Raw genomic sequence first — 23,112 nt, forward strand, 5'->3', positions numbered from 1 at the left:
TCCAGATAGGCTGAACTGGTTAAATCCTTGACGTTTCTTGAGGCATTTACCGCACAAGTCAGTAATTTACCTCACTAGTCAGTAATTTTAATTTTCTGTGTGGTAATAGGTTTAGTGAATTGGCATCTGAGAAGGTGATCGGAAAAATCATCTGTTTTCAGCATTACCGAATGTGATAATGCTGAGTGAATTGACCCATTGTGAGTTAGCTATTCATAAACTGTGCAAAGGTGGATGATCAACACAGCAGCCTGGCCAATATTATGTTTTTTTTAGGAAGTATATCATGACGGCATGAACCTTTCCATTAGGCGTTCTTGAAGGTTAATTGGCAAATTTGGCAGTACAATAAAATCCCCATATAGTAAATCTCAAAGGACCTTGCCAAGTACTTTACTATAACTGAAGGTTACTGTATAAAGACTGGTCATGCATTGTATATTCATACTGGTTGCGTGATTGGAACCTGAGGCTTGAGTTTACAATGGCCAAAGGTTTACTATAATTAGTCTACTGTAACATATTAAATATTAACACAGTCTTATCAGTTGTTTAACCAAGGATCAATCTGTTTGTTGTTAGCCTTGCACCATACCAGTATGACCATATTAACCTCCCTGGCATTCAATTTCCCCGGGATTCCTGTGCAAAAAGTGGTCCAATTTTCATTTTTTTTTTCCTGTAACTTGCAAAAAATGTGCCAAGCAAGGGTCTAATATACAGTGCAGGAGAGTATTGACGTGTATGCACATCAATACTGTTGACAGCATGTTTTGTATTGACGTGTATAACAGTCAATACCGCTAGGGATGTTAAGTCATCGCAGACTTGAGAGCGCTGACTAGGAGATCAACTTCTGCTGGGAGATCAATCAGCTGACACTTTCTTTGCAGATACATTGTAATCCATTTTTTTTTTTTTTTCTTTTTTCTCCTTTGCTTGTAACACACTAAATCATCCTGTTAGGGGAAACTTTGAGACTGTCTTCTCCAGTGTAAATGTATATGAGCTACATGGTGTATGCTTACTACATACTGTAGATGATTTTAACAGCAGCAGCTAGTTATGACCTATGTGGATAAGGGTCAGTGCTGTCGTTACTGAAAGACTTAAATCAGATGATCCACCTTCTGAGGTAAAAAGGACTCAACTAAGGCTCATTTGAGGTTTTACTCTCCTATATGCCTGAGGCCTATTTCCACTATCGCGAATCCGCATGCGGATTCGCATAGACAATATAAGTGAATGGGCCTGTTTCCCTTTATGCGTCTGCGGGAGCGTTTTATTGTGCGGAGAAAATCTGCACCAAACACCCTGCAGAATTTGCCTGCGTGTGGAATGCAGACGAATCGCACACAATGTATTTAATAGGGAAATCGCATGCGTTTTCTTCATGCGTCTTTTGCCACGAATTCGCATAGGTACCAATGTAAATTCACACAGGCAGTGACATGGTTAAAATCGCATATACCCTCGCCTATGTGAAATCGCGGCAAAAACGCATGCGGAATTGCATCCGCATGCGATTTCATCAACGGTGGAATCCAGGCGATTCCGCACCGCAATAGTGGAAACGAGCCTTGAAGGGGCAGAAACCAACTCCTGAGAAATGTGTTGCAGTCTCTATTTTGTTTGGCTCAATAAAGGTACCTCACATTGAGGTGTGTGTGGTGTTTTTTTTTTTTTTTTTTTTTTTCCCCCCCTCTCCCCTAGAGGAGGTAAGTTTACCTTTTTTACCTCTTTAATTTTTAACCGGTTTTAAATAGTTTTATTTCATTTTGGCGCCTCCTGAACCAAGGACACAACCTGAGTGAGGCCAGAAACACACTTGGGGCCCTTTTCCACTAGCGCGTTTGCGTTGGCTGAATCGGAAAGTCGCAAACCGCTAGCGATTTTACAATCGCTACGGTTTGCTTTTTAACATAGGAATCGCGGTAGGTCATTTCCACTACCGCGATTCGTTTTTTACAGGAACGCGAACGCGCGGCGGAGCGATATTTGCTGCAATTTTGCTATGCAGTGCATAGCATAGCAAAATCGCGGCCGCAAACGTCGGGAAATTGCCCGGTAATTTTTTTTTAGCTTTTCGATTCAGCAATCGCTAGCGTTTAGCGTGAACGCTAGCGACTGCTAGTGGAAAAGGGCACTCAGAGTGCTTTCTAAGCGCAAGTGATTTGAAAAGGCTCTTGCTAATGCGATGCTATGGGGGATTTTTTTTATAAAATCACGTCGCTTAAGTGGGATCACACCCATAGCATTACATTAGCAAGAGTTTTCAAATCACAAAACGCTCAGAAAAGTGCTCTTAGTGGGTTTCTGGCCTGAGACTTTCACCCCCCCCCCCTTCCCCTCTTTAGAAGTTTCAAATGGTCAGTCGCTCTACAGATGCGCAGGTTCTCCTCACAACGCAACGTGTTGCTTTGGTTTACTGTTAGCTGATCCTAAAGGTAGTCATGCATGTTGCGATTCTGGTGCGATTGACTTTATTAAGGAATCGGCTTCAGTATGATCGATTGACTAGTGGCCCACACAGGCTATCACCTATGCGATTAACTTTTACTAATCAATCTGACCGATGTTGTCTTCATGCTTTGAATGCAAAAGTAAATTCCGAGTCGATCAAATGATCTGTGAACAGTAGCCACTTCCTGTGTGATTCTCGCATCCTGCTCGATCGACTAAGCTAGTCGATTTGACATATCGGCCGCTTTTCATTGATTAGACATATTGGAACACACTCCATTCTATAAAATGATTGAATCAAATGGTCGATCATGCAGGAAAATCGCCAAATTGTATGGCCACCTTAACAGTCTCCTATACATTAAAGCCCTAGTTCATCCTCCCAGATTTTTCATGGCTAGTAAGGGCCCTTTCACACCAGAGGGCTTTTTCAGCGTTTTAACGCCACGGCCGAAGTTGGCGTTTTCCTAGGTAAAAGAAAGTCCATAGACTTTCATTTTACCATTCACACTAAACACCGCGTTTTGGAGCGTTGCGTTTCAACGCTCCCAGGCGCTTTTTCTGGGCCTACCGCGGCGTTTCTCATTACAATTGATTGTAATGTATTGGCGTTAAAACGCCTTGAAAACGCCTGCAGCCAAAACGCAGCGTTTTAGCCTTTGACTGCTGCCTGTAGTGTGAAAGAGCCCTAAAGGTTAATGGGGAGCTGTACCACTGCCCACACAATTTTCATATTTGTTGCAGCTATTCCAGAGAAAAGCCTTTAGGACATTGATCTGCAAACTTGGCTCTCCAGCTGTTAAGAAATTACAAGTCCCATGATGCATTTGCCTTTATGAATCATGACTGTGGCTGTCAGACTCCTGCAATGCATTGTGGGACTTGTAGTTCCTAACAACTGGAGAGCCAAGTTTGCAGATCACTGCCTTAGGTAAAACTAGTCCCATGACCAAAAAGTATAGGGCTGCCAGCAGTGTAAAAACCTCTTGCCCTGCACAAAGCAATTACCTGACTCCACTCATTATTTAAGATTGGATGAGTGCACACACACCTTCTTTATAACAAAGCACAGCCGCATACATTTGCACATACCATAATAAACAACGTCTGCAGCTATTCAGAATTGGTAGCGTCTCACTGACAGTCTCTAGTATTACCTTGGCTGCCTGTATGTCTGGAACTACTGATCATTTTTGTCAAGCAGTGTTTTATATATGGTGACAGGTCTGAATTAATACTTGTTGACCATACTAATTTATCTTGCTGTTTGAAAATCACCTGGAATAACTGTATTACTCTGATCATAGGACAGTCATGCCGTTTTTGGGACAAGACTGGCGTTCTCCAGGCTGGACCTGGATGAAGACAGAAGATGGGTGGAAAAGATATGAGTTCTGTGATGACTCTGAGGGAAACCACATTAATCTTCAGCTGTAAGTTCTGCAAAAGATGCAGTGTGCTGTTGGGGGACGGGGTTTGTGGAAACACTCACTACTTACGAGGTGCTGCTCTGGCCCCCGCCTGTACGGGATGAGCCATCTTCTCTTAGATGGGCCGCATCTACTAACTTTTTTTTTTTTATTTCCCCGCAGTCTCGTGCAGTGCGCAATGCATGCTGGGAGATGTAGTCTGGTTATGAGAACATCTCTGTACTGGTATCCTGGGACTACATCTCTCAGCATGCAAGAAACCCTACCAGGAACTATAAAATGCTTTCTGTACGTGTAGAAGTTGGCGCATCCTGTATGGCCTAGGGGCCAGAGGAGCAGCACCTTGTAAGTAATGAGGGTCTCTCTAAGGATTGCCGGAATTTGGCTACATTTTGTAAGAAACTGTAAGAAACTCTGTTTCTATCGGCAACACACCTTCATTCCCGGCACCAGCAACTCATTAGTAAGAGCTGCAAACATGACTCATCACAGCACGCAGCATAGGAGATAGAACTTCTTTTAGGGATCTTGCAAGTTCCATAGAGTTTATGCAGTTAACAGATATACAGATATAGTTCGTTACACCTTAGCCAAGCAGATTCTTCTTTAAGTCCATTTGCATTACAGCTTCTTGATTACCTTCCTGCTGAAGGGTAATCAGGTCATTTTCTGTCTATACTACGTTACATCTAGACTACCTATGTACAGCATACATTATATCAGATTGCATACATAAAGGAAAGTAGTTAGGGTTCCAGTCAGTAGATAGAGAGCGTGAAAGTAAGAGTGCGCTCCTTTGGCCCATCATGAACCTTAATACTGACCAGGAAAGAGTTAATTGTGACCTCATCTGAGCCATCCCCGAAACCCTACTATTGGCTCAGACCCCTCGTGGTGTCATAATACCCACCTACTTGATTAATATTCTATGATCCCTTTTTCCCTACATACAGGAATGTTCTGTTTATTAAATATTGGCCTCTGTTTTCCCCTTTGCAGTCTGAAAGCCTGTACATTTGAACAGATAGTGTCCCTGTCCTTCGGACGAGGACAATCTGCTTCTGGTAAAAGTCTTCATAATTTCTCTCCGAGAAATTATGCTTAGAGACCCTGTGCAAATCAAGCCTTTCAACTAACTCAGTTCAAATAACTGAGGCCTACATATAATACTTAAATTATAACACATTTAATACATCCAGGCTATTGTAATATTAACTGATATTGTCTTCCTTTTCATCCTGTATTTTATTCACTGGTGTGTTCTGACCTCTTCCCACAGGTTGGATATAAATGATAAAGAAGCGTACGCACCGGACAATTGTGCAGCTTCAGCTAATAAAACAGAAAAGGAGCAATTCAACAACACGGCAAAGTCACAATGTAAGAACTATAATATTATGTATGCATTTGGTCACATTCTGACAGAATATGAATCCACTCAATAACAAAATGATGCAAATGCAAAAGCTTGCCATCAGCTTAGGTCTGTCTACAGTCGTTTCTTGGTTTTAAATCGCACTTTAACACGAAAGCCTGGCACACAGTATTAATGATGAAGGGGGGGGGGGGGGCAGTGCCCACCCCCCGCTAGATTGTGGGACCCCCTAGGTGGTGAAATGGCTTGCAGCGTCACTCCCCGCAGCTCACCTCAGCCTGCAGGAGTCTTGCGGCAGGCAGAGCAGGGCTACGGGAAGATGGCGTCCGAAGCCCTGCACTGGAGACTTTGTGTCTCCAGTACAGGGCTTCAGGTGCCATCTTCCTGTAGCCCCCCTCTGCAGTGTCAGTGTGGGGGTTGTGAAGAACATCTGGGAAGCTGCACGGCGGGAGAAGAGTGTTCTGCAGGTGAGCAAATGCGTTGTTTTTTTTTTGTTTGTTTGTTTTTTTTTTTTTTTTTTACAGGTGCACATTATTTTCTGGTGACATGTTGCCCACATTACGATTATTTTCTGGTGAAACATTTCTACATTATTATTTTCATGGGGGTGGGGGGGACCTTATGTTAGGTTAGCGCCGCAGGTTTTCTCACCTGGAGTGACAAAATGGCTAGCGGCACCCAGACAACTACCCTGCCTGTGGACCACCTGTCAGTCACTGCCATATTTGGTACCAATAGCACAGCACCTGGTTATAACGCTAGTGCAGTGCTGTATCGGTTTATCTCAGTATAGATAGTTGCCAGCATATCATCAGACGTTGTATGCGGACGTTTAAAATTCTACTGTCGTGAACAACCAGACCGCTATTAACCACAATTACCTGTACGGATGTACATAATTAAGGATGTGTTAGCACTGTTTTGCAAGAGGTGAAATTGTACCCGCTAATATCTGAGAAGATGGCAGTGAGAGTTAACTTTACCCCTAGGTCCAACTATTGCCATGGCGCTCTATCCTCCCAGGGCTTCCAGTTTCACAGCTGTGAAATGGGAAGCATGGGGAGAGTGAAGCGCCACAGGAAGAGGCGGACCTTCGGGTAAGTTGACGCCCATTGCCACACAGCCGCGGCCCTCCTCTCAGACATAAACAGGTAGTTTCATTTTTTATTTTTTTCATGTAAAAATGGGAGATTCAGGTGAAAGAGTGTATGTAGACCTGCAAAGTTACTTTTCAGGGACCAATGAAATGCAGAAACTTCCACACATGCAACTTAAGGCTCATACACACATCAGACTATAGTCTTTGGAAAATGAAAGATCACAGACCAATCTTACCACCCTTCATGTAGTATGAGAGCCATACCTTCACAGTCTTTTCTATGGAGCTGAACTCCACATCAGAAAAAAATCTTTGCAAGATGCTGCACACACAGATGCTGTACAGACACAAAAGATCAGTATCTGCAAAAGATCTGTTCCTGCCAAAAATCTGTTCCTGCAAATTGCAATGATAGTCTATGAGATCTGCAGATCATCATACACACATGATTTAACTGACATTCATCTGCAGATCAGATCCACCAGGATGGATTTTCAGATCTGTGGATGATTGCTTGATCTACAGATGAATGTCAGTTAAATCATGTGTGTATGATGATCTGCAGATCTCATAGACTATCATTGCAATTTGCAGGAATGGATTTTTGGCAGGAACAGATCTTTTGCAGATACTGATCTTTTGTGTCTGTACAGCATCTGTGTGTGCAGCATCTTGCAAAGATTTTTTTCTGATGGGGAGTTCAGCTCCATAGAAAAGACTGTGTAGGGTTTGGCTCTCATACTACATGGAAGGGGGTAAGATTGGTCTGTGATCTTTCATTTTCCAAAGACTATGGTCTGATGTGTGTATGAGCCTTTAGAACTGAAGCAACATTGGTTTTGATTGGCTCAATTCCACACTGCGTACAATGTGCATACAAGCTGGAACTCTATGCATCTCCTAGCCCAGTGATGGCTAACCTTGGCACTCCAGCTGTGGTGGAACTACAAGTCCCATGAGGCATAGCAATACTCTGACAGCTCTAAGCATAACTCGGGGAGGCAGAGGCATGATGGGATTTGTAGTTTTGTCACAGCTGGAGTGCCAAGGTTAGCCACCACTGTCCTAGACCATCTTTACTTGTGCCAGATATTGAAGGCCCATTCATACCTGTGCTGTATTTGTCAACATTATTAGAAGTGTGTATTTTTTTGTAACCAGTTTCTTCTTTTCCACCAGACTTCTATAGAGAAAAATGGATATTTGTTCAGAAAGGAAGTACACGAGAGGTAAGTACACTTATGCATGTTTCTGCCTCATGCACAACAAGACTGTAACACAAGTATAAAACAGGCTTTAGCATGGGAACCAATTAAGCTGTAAGTCTTGTGCACACGCTAAATAATTCCCTGTCAGGGGCCGCCTCTGCCAATAATCTTGGTGTGTATACAGCAGAATTAAATTGCCTTCAGAGCAACTGCAAATAATCTGTCAGGCTGATTGTCCCGGCTGAGCTGAGGGCATTGTTCTACTTGCCCCGTCTGCTCTGTTGTGTGTCATGCACTCTGTCATAGTTATCCACCAAATCCATAGCAACAGAACACCTTGCTAGCCTATAGGCTAGCAACGCGTCTGTACAGCCTCACCCCAAACTATTCGCCCTAAGTATTGAGTCTGCAGCTTGTAGATCTTGTGGCTTCTGAGTTTGCATGATGTGTTCCCACAGAAAGAAAAGGCTACTATAGAGCTGCCAAGGTTAAAAGATTACAGAACTCCTGCCTGTGAGAACTCTATGGATGGAAATTATTATTATTATTATTATTATTTCCCCCCAGCCACCCAACTATGTAACCTCTTCCGCTCCCAGTGTAGTAGTCAGCTGACCAACTCTGAAACCTGCATTTGAGACTCCGCCACAAATAATTGTTGGGGGGGTTCTTTTTTATGAACATAAATTACATTTTACTTTTATTATAAAAACATGCAAGGATACAGTTATACGCAGTGAAACTAGAAATTACATTTTATAGTTTTGGGGATCTATGAGAACTCTAGCTCTGCTGAATTGCCTCAAGCTAGTCATTGACAGTGATGGGTTCAGCTCTGCGCTTCCGGGCAAAAGGCAGGCAACGGTACGCAAGCGCTTCCTAGCGCATGGTACTGCTGCGCAGCGCAGTAGATGTGAACGGTAGAAGGGCTGTCTATGCCCTTCTGCCATTCCTGCGTTTCAGCACATCATACGTGCTTCCAAATGCGCACAGAAGCGTGTATGATGTGAACGAGGCTTTAAATAGTAGAGTAGAAGAGTATGTCAAATGTACCGTATTTGGTAAATATTTTTGTTTTAGTAGTCTGTTATCTTATAAAATATTGCACCCGACAGCAAGTGACTCTCTGAATATTGCTATGGCCCCCTATGGCATCTTTTTGAGATTGCAGCCCATCTGCTAAGATTCCTGCGCAATTCGATGTTTATAAAGCTGCTATGTGGGACTTCCGAGCAGAAATTGAGCTTTTGAAAGCAGACCTGAACTCAGAACTACCTCTCTGCTCTAAAAGATAAGAAACAGCATTATAACCTTTAAAGAAAAACATTTCTTTGTCACAGCTTACAGAACTCATGAAATAAATCTGTAGTGTCTTGTTCCTGCTTTCATGGAAGCAGAAAAAGGGTTAACTTCCTGTGTTTATATGCTGTCTGCCAAGGACTGCCAAATTTCTGTGCTGACATAGCTGAGAGATCAAATTACACATGTGATTAACTACAGATGAGGGGGGCATTAGACAGGCTCGTCTCTCTCAGGGTACATTTCGCTCTCTGTTTTTCCTTGTGTCCTGTGCAAGAGTTCAGGTCCACTTTACCAGCAGTGTTGTACAGGGAGTATGTGACAGGAGGTCAAGGAGGCAAGCGCTGCTGATCATTGGATAAAACCTTAAAGTACAATCTCTCATTTTATATCCATCTTCATGTTGAAGACTAATTCTGATGCTGTCCACGTGCATCCAATGGTTTGATTAGACAATACAGTCTTATGATTTACATTGTGCAAGAGGGAGCAGCATATTCATTGTAGCTGTAAAATTTTATTGTGGTCTTTTTTTGTTTTGGACTGTTATAATAAAAAGGCTTTTTTTTTTTTTTTTTTTTTTTTTTTTATCATCTCTAACTTGCCTTTATTCTCTGACAGAGGCATGGCTATTGTACGCTGGGTGAAGCATTTAACCGTTTAGACTTCTCAAGTGCAATTCAGGATATCCGAAGATTCAACTATGTTGTCAGAGTAAGTCCGTTTCAGGAATTAACTATAGCACAAAGAAATGGGATGTTAGCAGTTAACGTAGCGCCTAAAACCCAGCATTTCTTCTTTGCTCTAAAATATTTACAGTCTATTATATACTACCACTTTTTTTTTTTTTTTTTTTTTTTTTTTTTTTTTTACTAGAACAGCAATCAGCTAGTTAAACACAGAACTTACAAGCTCCCTGCAGGGAAAGCTGGACCCATCCCAACTGTAGATAACATTATCTTGTGTTTACTTATATGTATCAAGTGAGGAATGTAAATATTCTCTGGCAATTCAGACACTCCAGAACACAGACAGCTACTCGGAAAGCATTTCTGGGTATATTACAATATGAATACACCAGTTATGAATAAAATGCAATGTCAGCTCTCAGAGCAAAAAATTGTACTTGGGGAATTTGTAATTTCTAAATGAATAATAATACTTATGCACAAAAGCAAATATAACTATAGTGGGGTAGATAAAAGATAGATGGGCACCAGGTGCTTCCAACAGACGGACACTATGGATAGCCTACCACTGATGGTCGTGCTCACGTTCCACACATATGTAACATCCAGTAAGAACAACAGCCGGAGCACCAACTCATGCAATTTGGGTTTAATGGCAGTCACATAGGCATACAGGCAATCCAGCAAAGGTGATAGGGAGAGAGAGATACCGGCCTTACAGCCGTTTCACGGCAACTGCCGCTTCCTCAGAGACCAGAAGTATCAAAAGTGCAACAGTAATGCATACATTTATATAGAATAAACATAAACACTTACCACTCCCCACTGTCTAAACGCCCCTATCGGTTCCCCGCCGCCAATAGTGCGGCCACGAACGCTTCCGGGGTATTCCCCGCCCCCTTCCGGGGTCGCTTACCGCACAGACCAATCGGCGCTCAGGAAGGTCAACCTATCCGGCGCTGCGCTGGAACAGATGCTGCGAGTGCGTCCCTGGTTACACTGTAACCAAGATAGCGTAGACAGTGGGGGCGTGGTTCTGTAAGAGAAAAACACAAGAAGAAAGAAACAGTTAAAATAAGCTTACTCAGACCAAATATCGCACAATTAAAACCATATTATACAGCAAAGTGCTATAGAAACATCCCACCAGCACATTAAAACTCATCACTCAATATTCATCTAGAAAGCAATGAAGCTCATTGCGTTCATTTAGTCCAGCCACATAGCACGCATCTGTCAGAGATATGAGTCGTGCCTCCTCTCGTAACAGCAATGGTTTACGATTTCCTCCTCTATGAGGGATAGGTACACTTTTTAGACCTGTAAATTTTAAACCCCCTGTCTTGCCTTCATGGCACTCTCTCATATGGGCTATCAGTCTACTGGCACCTATCCCTGTACGAACAGAATTTACATGTTGCTGAAAACGGGTAGCTAGCTGTTGTTCCGTCTTGCCCACATAAAACCTCATACAGGGACATACAATTGCGTAAACCACATAGGTAGATCTACAATGCAGATAGTCTTTGATGACAATTTTAGTTCCCCCTAAATGGACCACCTTTCCAGGTAAAAACTGATCACAATGATTGCAGGTTCTGCATTTGTAGTTACCCTTGGGACGGTAATTTTGAAACCAGTTTTCCTTTTTACATTGTCTCAACTCACTGGAGGTCACCATATCACCTATTATACGTGCCCTTCTAAATGTAATGAGGGGCTTTTTCTCAGCAATATGACTTAAGGAGGGATCTAATTTCAGTACTGACCAATGCCTGAGGATGGTGCTTCGTATTCTTTCAGCCATTGGTGAATACTCAAACACCATTGCCACCCGATCTTGATTCTGGACCCTATCCTCATTTTTGGTTTTCCTTGTTTTCCATATCAATTCACTACGTTTCTTGTATTTAGCTTTCACATATGCCTTCCCCACTAATTCTTTAGGATATTGTTTCGCTAAGAACCGCATTCCCAGATCAAAACTCTTTTGCTCAAAATCAGAGTCCAAGCTATTATTCCTTTTTAATCGTAGAAATTGACCATATGGAATTCCATCTAAGGTGTGTTTGGGATGATAGCTGTTATACCGAAGGAGAGAGTTAGTGGCCGTATCTTTACGGTGACCTCTGGTCTGAATACTCTCTCCCTGGGTAAACAGCTGGAGGTCGAGAAATTCAACCATATCTCCCCCCCCCACACCCCAGTGAACTGCATATTGAAGGAATTGTTGTTGATGTACCTCACAAATTCATCAAACTGGGTCTGGTCGCCCTTCCAGACAATTAGACAGTCGTCCACAAATCTCATCCAACAGGCAATCGAGTCGCGGAAGGGATTGGTGTTGCAATAAATATATAGCTCCTCCCACCTTGCCAAAAATAAATTAGCAAAGGTTGGTGCTACAGCCGTTCCCATCGCGACACCGGATGCCTGTCTATACCACCTCTCTTCAAACATAAAGGCATTATGTTCAAGAATGAACTTTAGGCACTTACTGTTAAACTCCACCCATTCTTGCTCTTCTCCATGTTGTAGTAAGAAGTTTTTAATCACTTTAACCCCCAATTCCTGTGGGATTCGTGTATATAAACTTACCACATCGATAGTGGTCCAAGAATTTGGACAATGGTTCCGTTAATGAGCCCCTTGCCGACTGGTACTTTCTTCCAAAGATTCACAAGGACTTATTACAGCCACCAGGCCGACCCATTGTGTCGGCAAGGGGCTCATTAACAGAACCATTGTCCAAATTCTTGGACTACACCTTGAAACCGTTTTTGGAAGAGGTACCTTCACTGTTAAAGGACTCCCTGGGTGTTTTACAAAAACTGAGTAACACCAATCCCTTCCGCGACTCGATTGCCTGTTGGATGAGATTTGTGGACGACTGTCTAATTGTCTGGAAGGGCGACCAGACCCAGTTTGATGAATTTGTGAGGTACATCAACAACAATTCCTTCAATATGCAGTTCACTGGGGTGTGGGGGGGAGATATGGTTGAATTTCTCGACCTCCAGCTGTTTACCCAGGGAGAGAGTATTCAGACCAGAGGTCACCGTAAAGATACGGCCACTAACTCTCTCCTTCGGTATAACCGCTATCATCCCAAACACACCTTAGATGGAATTCCATATGGTCAATTTCTACGATTAAAAAGGAATAATAGCTTGGACTCTGATTTTGAGCAAAAGAGTTTTGATCTGGGAATGCGGTTCTTAGCGAAACAATATCCTAAAGAATTAGTGGGGAAGGCATATGTGAAAGCTAAATACAAGAAACGCAGTGAATTGATATGGAAAACAAGGAAAAACAAAAAATGAGGATAGGGTCCAGAATCAAGATCGGGTGGCAATGGTGTTTGAGTATTCACCAATGGCTGAAAGAATACGAAGCACCATCCTCAGGCATTGGTCAGTACTGAAATTAGATCCCTCCTTAAGTCATATTGCTGAGAAAAAGCCCCTCATTACATTTAGAAGGGCACGTACAATAGGTGATATGGTGACCTCCAGTGAGTTGAGACAATGTAAAAAGGAAAACTGGCTCCAAAATTACCGTCCCAAGGGTAACTACAAATGCAGAACCTGCAATCATTGTGATCAGTTTTTACCTGGAAAGGTAATCCATTTAGGGGGAACTAAAATTGTCATCAAAGACTATCTGCATTGTAGATCTACCTATGTGGTTTACGCAATTGTATGTCCCTGTATGAGGTTTTATGTGGGCAAGACGGAACAGCTAGCTACCAGTTTTCAGCAACATGTGAATTCTGTTCGTACAGGGATAGGTGCCAGTAGACTGATAGCCCATATGAGAGAGTGCCATGAAGGCAAGACAGGGGGTTTAAAATTTACAGGTCTAAAAAGTGTACCTATCCCTCATAGAGGAGGAAATCGTAAACCATTGCTCTTACGAGAGGAGGCACGACTCATATCTCTGACAGATGCGTGCTATGCGGCTGGACTAAATGAACGCAATGAGCTTCATTGCTTTCTAGATGAATATTGAGTGATGAGTTTTAATGTGCTGGTGGGATGTTTCTATAGCACTTTGCTGTATAATATGGTTTTAATTGTGCGATATTTGGTCTGAGTAAGCTTATTTTAACTGTTTCTTCTTGTGTTTTTCTCTTACAGAACCACGCCCCCACTGTCTACGCTATCTTGGTTACAGTGTAACCAGGGACGCACTCGCAGCATCTGTTCCAGCGCAGCGCCGGATAGGTTGACCTTCCTGAGCGCCGATTGGTCTGTGCGGTAAGCGACCCCGGAAGGGGGCGGGGAGTACCCCGGAAGCGTTCGTGGCCGCACTATTGGCGGCGGGGAACCGATAGCGGCGTTTAGACAGTGGGGAGTGGTAAGTGTTTATGTTTGTTCTATATAAATGTATGCATTACTGTTGCACTTTTGATACTTCTGGTCTCTGAGGAAGCGGCAGTTGCCGTGAAACGGCTGTAAGGCCGGTATCTCTCTCTCCCTATCGCCTTTGCTGGATTGCCTGTATGCCTATGTGACTGCCATTAAACCCAAATTGCATGAGTTGGTGCTCCGGCTGTTGTTCTTACTGGATGCAAATATAACTGTATGGCATATAAAAAGTAGGAAAACCTGTTTTTATTAAATATTCATGTCAGAGTTTTATACCGCTTTAACTGAATAATCACACTTCTGAACACTCTATATAATAGCATGTACCTGTTTTTTATGAAAACTATATATAACAAAATTCCTTGCTGTGAATGTCCTCCAGCATCCAAGGCTGAGACACCAAAGTGCACCCCCCCCCCCCCCCCCCATCCATCCATCCATCCTCCATCCATCCCACTCCAGCCGTCACACACTGATTGCTATTGGACTAAGAGGTGCCCCAGGGGCCCCCAACACCTTAATCTCTAGGTATCTGGCTTGCAGTCGCTGCCATGCATCCCCATTTCTCATTTCTCTTTGCTTCAAACACAATAGGAGAATGATAGCTGAGTAGGTTGTGCGCGCCCTCCTACACTGTGCCCTGAGGCTGGAGCCTCTCTTGCCTCGGCCCAGCCCTGGCTTTGTGCAATAATGCACTGCATTGGGCTAAGCGTATTTTGATGGAAATGGCTCAGGCCAGGTGTTTTGGGAACAGTGCAGGTGGCCATTCGTCATAAAGCAACACGGGGTACCTGCACTTCTCTGCTCATCCTGCTGGGACAGAAAAGCAGGTGCTGAGGGAAGCGGTCTATATTTAGATGCAAACAATCATTAACCCTCTGCACTCAAAACCTACTCCCAGTAAGTGTGAACGGGGCCTTTTTCCTTTCACTACCCCCAAACATTACTGTTACCTAGCAGAGCTAACATGTGAAATCATAGATCTGGTGTGCTGGCTAGGTTCACACCGGGGCAATGCAATGTCTCATTGCATGTTTTGTGGTATGCATACAGTGAAGCAGACAGCACACGTGTGCTTCACTGCAACTTTTAGCGTACATTGTAATGGTTAATCCTGAACCGCACTGCAAGCATCGCAATATGCCAACCCATTCTGTCACCACACTGCTAATGTGTCATTGTGAATGTACCATTACAATATAATTGCATTGCGTTGGCAATGCGCTTATATTGTCCTCCACGAGGCCCGACTGTGAGCGCAGCCTGATATAATCAAGGGATGGGATTGTTTTGCTTCATGTCTGATAGTGCTTTGCTTGTTTCCTGACCTATTTCCCTCCATTCCCAGCTGCTGCAGCTGATCGCCAAGTCTCAGCTCACGTCACTGAGTGGGGCCGCTCAGAAGAATTACTTCAACATCTTGGAAAAAATTGTGAAAAAAGGTACCGTAATTTAATAGTGTTAAATGCATAATGAGTAGGAATGTGAAGGTGTTCTGGGTGACAGGAATTTGTCAGCAGGGTAGTGTTGTGACTCTCTGGAGTGTTGCATCAGGTCATATTAAAGTACACTTTAATAGGGATATGGGGGCTGCCATATTCCTTCATTTAAAGGATACCAGAGGTGATATATGACATGAAATAGACTTATGTACAGTGCCTAGCACATAAATAACTATGCTGTGTTCCCTTCTTCTTCTTTTTTTTTTTTTTTTTTTTTTTTTTTTTTTTTCCCTTTGCGTGAAAGAGTTAAACATCAGGTACGTAAGTGGCAGTACCTGTCTGAGTCAAGACTGGGCCAGACTACAGTGTGACCCTCACTCAGAAATTACTATAAAACGCTTTCCTAGCAGAAAATTGCTTCTGAGAGCAGGAAAGAGATAAAAAGGGTCAATGGTTCATAGATTTTAGCTCTGGCATACTTCAATTAATGTCATTGAGCAAAAACAATAGAAATTTAAATCTGAAATAAAACCGCAATATCTTAGTCATTTTTAGGACAAGGAAGATAGATACAACTGTTTATTTAATTAGTTTATTTTCACCATGAATGTCCTTTAACCTCCCTGGCGGTAATGATGAGCTCATCTCGTCAACCGCCGGAGGGCGCCCCTTTTTTAAAAACACGCAGCAAGCACTTTGCTTGGTGCGTGTTTCTAACAATCACCACTGCTTGCCGCCGATGCGTCGCTACCCGCTGCGCAGCCACCCTGGCGAAATAAATAGAACGCCAGGGTAGTTAAACAATACAATAAGGGCATCTCTTTGTTTGTGTTATACATCAAAAAGGTGTGTGCGTGTTAGAATTTTTTTTTTCCCAGTCTGATGTACGGTACATAGAAAGCACAGCCTTTGTCAGCTCTTGCTGAGTCTTTTGTGTTCATTTTTCCAGCAATGGAGGATCAGTACAATCCACGTCTGATACGAGACCTGCTACAGGACCTGAGCTCCACGCTGTGCATTCTGCTGCGGAGATTTATACTGATAGGAAGTATCGATCTCTGGGTGTGTCGCCTGGAGAGTGTCCTGACCTGGCAGGAGCAGCTGATGAGCCTGGAGATGAATCCGGTATGCTCACACTGATGCGACCTCTATTCTTGGTGTCTTCCTATAGAGTTGTCTTACAGTTTACTATTACATTTACTCCACCAGCAACTTGGAGACGGTATGAACCTCTGTGACCTGCCGATGCACATGCAGAACAACATATTCCACCGCTTCTCCGACGCCTGGGACATCCTCAACCTCGGCCAGATGAACCACTCACTGTATGTCCTGAGTGAAGACCGGCAGCTGTGGAAAGCATTGTGCAAGTATCACTTCTCAGAGAAAATGGTACATATTTTACTATGGAACGTAAACTTTTTTTTTTTTTTTTTTTTTTTTTCTCAATTCTAGACTGGTCTAGTTTTACATTTACAGGAAACATCCGGAAATAAGAACACACACACACACACACACACACACACACACACACACACACACACACACACACACACACACACACACACACACACACACACACACACACACACACACACACACACACACACACACACACACACACACACACACACACACACACACACACACACACACACACACACACACACACACACACACACACACACACACACACACCTCTCCAGACCCTGGAAGCCTATGTGTCCATCACCACAGCTCCACTCTGAGCGGGTCTCCTGGGTTCCCTTTCGTAGCAGCCTCCAACCCTGATAGGTCTATGGCCTCTGCGCGAGCCTGCGGGCGCGCCACTCGTGATCACGCAGCTGTCATCAGGAGTGTTCTGCACAGTACTTCTGCTCATCATGCCTCCGGGCGATAGGAGTAGCCTGCATGCACAGAGGCCGCCGAACTGGCAGCTGCTATGGAGGGGATTCTGGGAGACCCACTGAGAGCTTCTTCCTCTCTAAGCCACTAGAAAGCAAGAAACAATACCCCCCCCCCCCCCCCTTATTTCAGAGTGCTGAAAAGCTATTTTAAACCTGAAGTGGAAAGTTATACCTGAAGTGAAAACCTGGGGGAGGGGGGTGCACTGAAAAAGGGCCGGCATCTCAAATCTGACATGCAGGAACATTTAGTCTGGCCACAAATGAGTGGCTACAGATGACTTGTCCATTGCTTAATTTTCTATCTCCATAACTTGTTTAATGGGGAGATAAGGTACCATGAAGGTTGTTCTGTGATGAGCTCTTTGGACGCTTTGTTTTATGACGTGCTGTAAAATGAGAGTTGATAGATTACATGTCAGAAGCGCTGCAGGCAGTGTCGGGCGGCTCGCGTTACTGCGAATGCTGCGCAGTCCTCTTACAGCAAACATTAGACATGCTGACACTCTGCAGTATGACAGGATTAGGAACAGAGACCTGGCAGGATTTCTCCCAGAGAGTAATCTGATTTTAGTGACCCATGGCAGCTCCATATGTAGAGTAATTCTAGAATGCAGATGAAAGCAGCCTTAGCGAATGAACAGCTTTCCCTCAGGCAAAATAACAGTTCTGCGACTGATTATTCTGAAAACCCCTAGTAGTCTGTGAAATGACGGTAACACGGGTCATTGACATAAGTAAATGGCTATACAAATACTGTTTTTACAGCGGGCTTTTATGCCAATGGCATCCTTTCTAGAAGCTGTACATCCAGTTAGTGACACTGAATAGAAAAGAAAACAACAAATGATTAGTATGTGTAGTACGGCTAATTCATAGATCATACCGTAAGTAGCAAAGAAACTCGTCTCATGTTTTTATTTTTAGTTGTATACAACAACAAATAACATTTGTAGAGCGCTTTTCTCCCGTGGGACTCTAAGCGCATAAGCATGGCTCAGACCATCGTGGTACAGAGGAAGAATTTTGTAAGTCCGGAAATGCCAGGCTAAACAGGTGGCTTTTCAGTCTGCATTTAAATAGCTCCAGGGATGGTGCTGTCTTTACTGGGTGTGGCAGGGAGTTCCAAAGAGTAGGGGCAGCATGATGGAAGGCTCTATCTCCAGATTTTTTGAGGTGCACTCTGGGAGTGACCAAGTTTATAGAACTTGCTGATCTGAGGTTGTGAGAGGTGTGGTGCAGCTTCAGCAAGTCCTTAATGTATCCAGGGCCCAGATTGTGCAGGGATTTGAATGTCAGCAGTCCAATCTTGAAGAGTATTCTCCATTCTACTGGTAGCCAGTGCAGTGAGCGAAGGATCGGTGTAATGTGACAGTGGCGAGGCTGGTTTGTTAGCAATCTGGCAGCAGCATTCTGCACTAATTGCAGGCGATGCAGGTCCTTTTTGGGGAGGCCGGCATAAAGGGCATTGCAGTAGTCCAGCCGTGATGTGATGAAGGCGTGGACTAGGGTTGGAAGATCCTCTGGGGGAATCAGATGTTTAATCTTTGCAATGTTCTTCAGATGACAGTAGGAAGATTTAACTACAGATGAAATTTGGTTTCTGAAACTCAATTCCCCATCAATTAGTACGCCAAGGCTGCGCACAAGGTTGGAGCTGTTTGTCTTAATTCCCAATCCTGATTGGTGTTGCTTTAGGATAGAGCTGTTTTGATGGCGAGCGCTGGCTTTGGACAAACAGGACCTCAGTTTTGTCAGCATTCAGTTTCAACCAGTTATCACTCATCCATGCCTGTAGCTCAGCTAAGCAAGAGTTTATTTTTGGGGTAGGGTCTGTTCCACCAGGTATAGCTGTGTGTCATCGGCGTAGCAGTGGTACGTCAGGCCATGATGTAGGATAAGTGTACCAAGTGGCAACATGTAGATTGCAAACAGCAGAGGGGATAGGATTGATCCTTGTGGCACTCCGAATTGTAGAGGCGAACAGCGGCTACGTCCATTCACATAAACAGGAAATGTAACAATGAAAGTGTGTGTGTAAAAAAAAAAAAAAAAACTTCCTATAACGAGTGTTCACTAGCGCCATCTTGTGGCCAAAAAGTATATTACATCTACAAAATACATACATTTTCATGTACATACACTTCATTAATAAAATTACACTTCCAACCCCCCCCCCCCCCCCCCCCCCCAAAAAAAAACTTGTGTAAAAAAAAAAAAAAAATCAGCTTAAAAAAAAAAATAGTTGCCTTAGGGACTCAGCTTTTTTTTTAATCTATATTTTATGGGGGAAAATTAATTTTCATTTATTACATAGGGGCTTGTAATTATGGCCAGAACAAGAAAAACAGAACAGAAAAATAACACTTATATTTCAAAATAATATACTGTCGCCATACATTGTGATAGGGACATAATCTAAACGGTTTAATAATCGCAGGAGAACAGAGGCGCCAAAAGGATAAAAGGAAGCTAAATGAGCTTAAAAACCAAATTCTTGGTAAATAGAGGAGGTAGTGGTGGACTTACCTCCTCCAAGTAGACACACAACGACTGTAGTAAAGACAGTCAATATATTTTATTTATGAACTCCAAATATGCAACGCGTTTCGCAGGTTTGATCCCGCTTCATCAGGCAATAACAACGGAGCAATAGCATATGTGGTCAGTAGAAGAGCCAGGCACCTCTGGTTTAATAATCGGGACAACTGGGCAAATAAAACGTGTTTGTTTTATCCACAGGAGAATGTGTTTAATTTTAAAGCTATGATAAATGCCTTTTAATAGCCACCAGCAAGCAAGAAAATACTCAAAATAAATTTGATATACATTTTCACTAACTTTTTTTAGGTACTTTTTCATTTGTAAAATGCTGAAGTTATTTTAAAGCAAAGATGAAAATTATCTCCTAGGAGATAACTCAAGTGAAAAAGTTAATTGCATATGGTCCAGTGGCCCATATGCAATCCAGTTTTTCTCCTGAGTTGTCTCCTATTAATTTTCATCTTCAATTTAAAATAAAGGTACTATCAAAATTTATTTTGAGTTTTTGTTTGCTTGCTGGTGGTTTAAAGGGCATTTTATTTAGAAGTTGTGAAAATATCATCTGGTAGAAAACTCAGGTGAAAAAGTCAATTGCATATGGCCCGTGTGTCTTATGGACCAAATAATACACATTCGGACTGTTGCCAGGTGTCCCTCCAAAAGTACATTCTGCTGCCACAGGACCCGTTAATTACTGCAGCCCTATGTCCCCCCTTTTACAGTACAGCTTTACATGTGGATTATTCAACAGTGCAGTTCTAGAACCATGTTGCAGAGGGGTGGGCAGGAGGAGAGTAGATGATATTATCAGCAAGAGAGCATCATTGTCGCCCTTGTATGATGGAGACTATGGTCTAGCAGGGACGACCAATGCTCAGTCATTGGGGCCAATCACTGCACTTCCCTGAGTAGCCGTGACCTATCGGATGTTAGTGGGTGTTGTTGTTTTAGGAAGGAAGCCCACTGACATCTGATAAGTCACTGCTACTCAGGGAGTGCATTGGTTCCGCCCATGAGACCATTATCTTCCCTTTAAAGCGGAATTTAACCCTGCATTTCAACTTTGCTCTAAAACATTATTTACAGCATATTATATGCAAAAAGCATTTTTTTTTACTAGACCAGCATTGGAAGGGTTAAACACAGAGGTTTAAAGTTCCGTGGAGAGATATGCAGAAGTTCAGATTTTTACATTCTATTTAGTTAAAATGTATCTATTGATAAATGTTACACACTCTTTGGCTGTCCTCCAAGCTCCTTCTCAGTCAGAGAGTGAATCACATTTAACACTTAGATACATTTTGTTTACATAAATGTATCTATGTCAGCTTTGGATGCGTCTGCAGAAATCTCCAGGAACTTTGAAGCCCTGTGTAACCCTTCCAATGCTGGTCTAGTAAAAAAAAATGCTGGTTGCATATAATATACTGTAAATAATGTTTTAGAGCAAAGTTGAAATGCAGGGTTATATTCCGCTTTAACAAACAAGGGTGAAGTGATACACTCTTCCTGATAGAACCATCTGCACTCCTCCCCTCCGTGACACAGTCCCAGGAAGGAATTGAGGTAATAATCCACATGTAAAGCTTTTCTGTAGGAGGGGTACAAGGGGGAGAAGATATACAAGATGCCCCTGCATCATGGTCGCACCAGGTTTAGTGTAATTTTCCAACCCCCAGTTTATGTCCCGTAAACCTAGGTGTATCTTATGGTCAGGAGCATCTAATGGTCCAAAAAAATATGGACGACCTGACCAAGTGATTGCGCAAGTTGTATTTTCTGCTTATCAGCCAGCTGAATGACCAACTCATTTGCATACTGCACACGCAGGCAGGACTGCACGATAAGGCCATTTAATCGACTTGTACACATGTGGCCATCTGCATGATATCAGCCCAACCGTCGCATGAGTTGATCGGGCAAACCGCCTGTTATCCGTTGCTCGTCAGCCGTACACACACCGAACTATCATCCAACAGGCTGGACGATAGTTTGTAGGGCGGAAAAGCTGCAGGTGTGTACGAGCCTAAACTTGTATGTACGTTGTCCTTTATTTTTTTTCCAGTTCCACAAGCACTTGGTCCTTACAGACAACGGTCTGGTTGACTGGAAGGGGATGTTCTTCAGACTGCAGAAGCATTATCCGAAGCGCGAGCAATATGGCGACACCCTGCACTTCTGTCGCCACTGCAGCATTCTGTTTTGGAAGGTAACTCTTGCATAGCTAAATACTTGCACCTATGTCACTGTATTGTGGAAAGTGTAATGCTTTTCTAAATGTAGCTTTTCCTGCAGCTGCCCTTATTAGGTCTGTTTCTGGACCATCTAAGTGATTATTAGTGAAGTGGCTGGACAGTGTGCTGGTTAAAGGACCACTGTTGCAAAAATTTTAAAATACACCTAAACACATTCAAATAAGAAGCATGTTTCTTCCAGAGTAAAATGAGCCATTCATTACTTTTCTCCTATTTTGCTGTCACTTACAGCAGGTTAGGCTAGTCCATAGGGGATTCTAAACATGACCTTTATTCTTTATAAAGACACTCCTTACAAAAGATTTATAAAAAGATGCTGGCCAGCCTCCGTGCTAGCTGCACACTTTTTTGGCAGTAAGATGGAGCAACTGTCATTCACTAAGTGCTTTTGAAAATAAAGCATTTCAATTGAGGGGATGGGCTGGCCCAAAACGGTTCCATCAGATTTTTACTACTTACTGTAAGTGAAAGCAGTATAGGAGAAAAGTAATTTATGCCTCATTATACTCTGGAAGAAGCATACTTCTTATCTGTATATGTTAACATATATTTTAAATTGTAAGATTTTTGCGACAGTGGTCCTTTAAGGGCTTTAAGAGACCAGGGTTTGAATCTCCGCTTTTTCTGTTCAGTAAGCCAGCAGAAGACTTTGGGCTAGACTTCCTAACACAGCTACTGCCTACAGAGCGCACCCTGGTGGTTGCAGCTCTGGCGCTTTAAAGTGAACCTCCGGACTAAAAATCGACTCGGCAGCACTGAAAAGGCTTTGTGTTTAAGTTTCATAGCATCAGAACTTTGTTTCTCTTATATAAGCCTCATTTTTAGCTGCACAGAAGAAAACTGTCCGGGCTTTTTTCCCCTGATGCTGTGCAAAGCATGATGGGATTTCTTATTTTGTTCTCGTTCTGCTGTTTTGGTGCAATTTTTTGAATTTGACATTTGAAGCCTAGCGTGTGCAGCTGGAAGGGGTAATCAGAACACAGGACAGTTGGAACTGTCTCCTGCTCCTTGTCACCTCCTTTCAACCAAAAGGA

At 43.0% G+C, this 23,112-nt stretch overlaps 1 protein-coding gene across 2 annotated transcripts in view; it reads left to right on the top strand.

The window, feature by feature from the left end:
- Window positions 1-23,112, top strand: part of FBXO25 (F-box protein 25) — a 39,563-nt gene that overhangs the window by 7,173 nt on the left and 9,278 nt on the right. For both annotated transcript variants that reach the window (XM_068280376.1, XM_068280378.1), the window contains exons 2-9: window positions 3,771-3,896; window positions 5,173-5,273; window positions 7,547-7,596; window positions 9,496-9,588; window positions 15,282-15,375; window positions 16,325-16,500; window positions 16,585-16,767; window positions 21,889-22,032. In XM_068280376.1, the coding sequence (XP_068136477.1) occupies window positions 3,778-3,896; window positions 5,173-5,273; window positions 7,547-7,596; window positions 9,496-9,588; window positions 15,282-15,375; window positions 16,325-16,500; window positions 16,585-16,767; window positions 21,889-22,032 (960 nt within the window). In that variant the 5' untranslated portion in view covers window positions 3,771-3,777. The remainder of the gene's footprint in view (window positions 1-3,770; window positions 3,897-5,172; window positions 5,274-7,546; window positions 7,597-9,495; window positions 9,589-15,281; window positions 15,376-16,324; window positions 16,501-16,584; window positions 16,768-21,888; window positions 22,033-23,112) is intronic.

The sequence above is a fragment of the Hyperolius riggenbachi genome, chromosome 4, assembly GCF_040937935.1.
Source record: "Hyperolius riggenbachi isolate aHypRig1 chromosome 4, aHypRig1.pri, whole genome shotgun sequence".
Lineage (NCBI taxonomy): Eukaryota > Metazoa > Chordata > Amphibia > Anura > Hyperoliidae > Hyperolius > Hyperolius riggenbachi.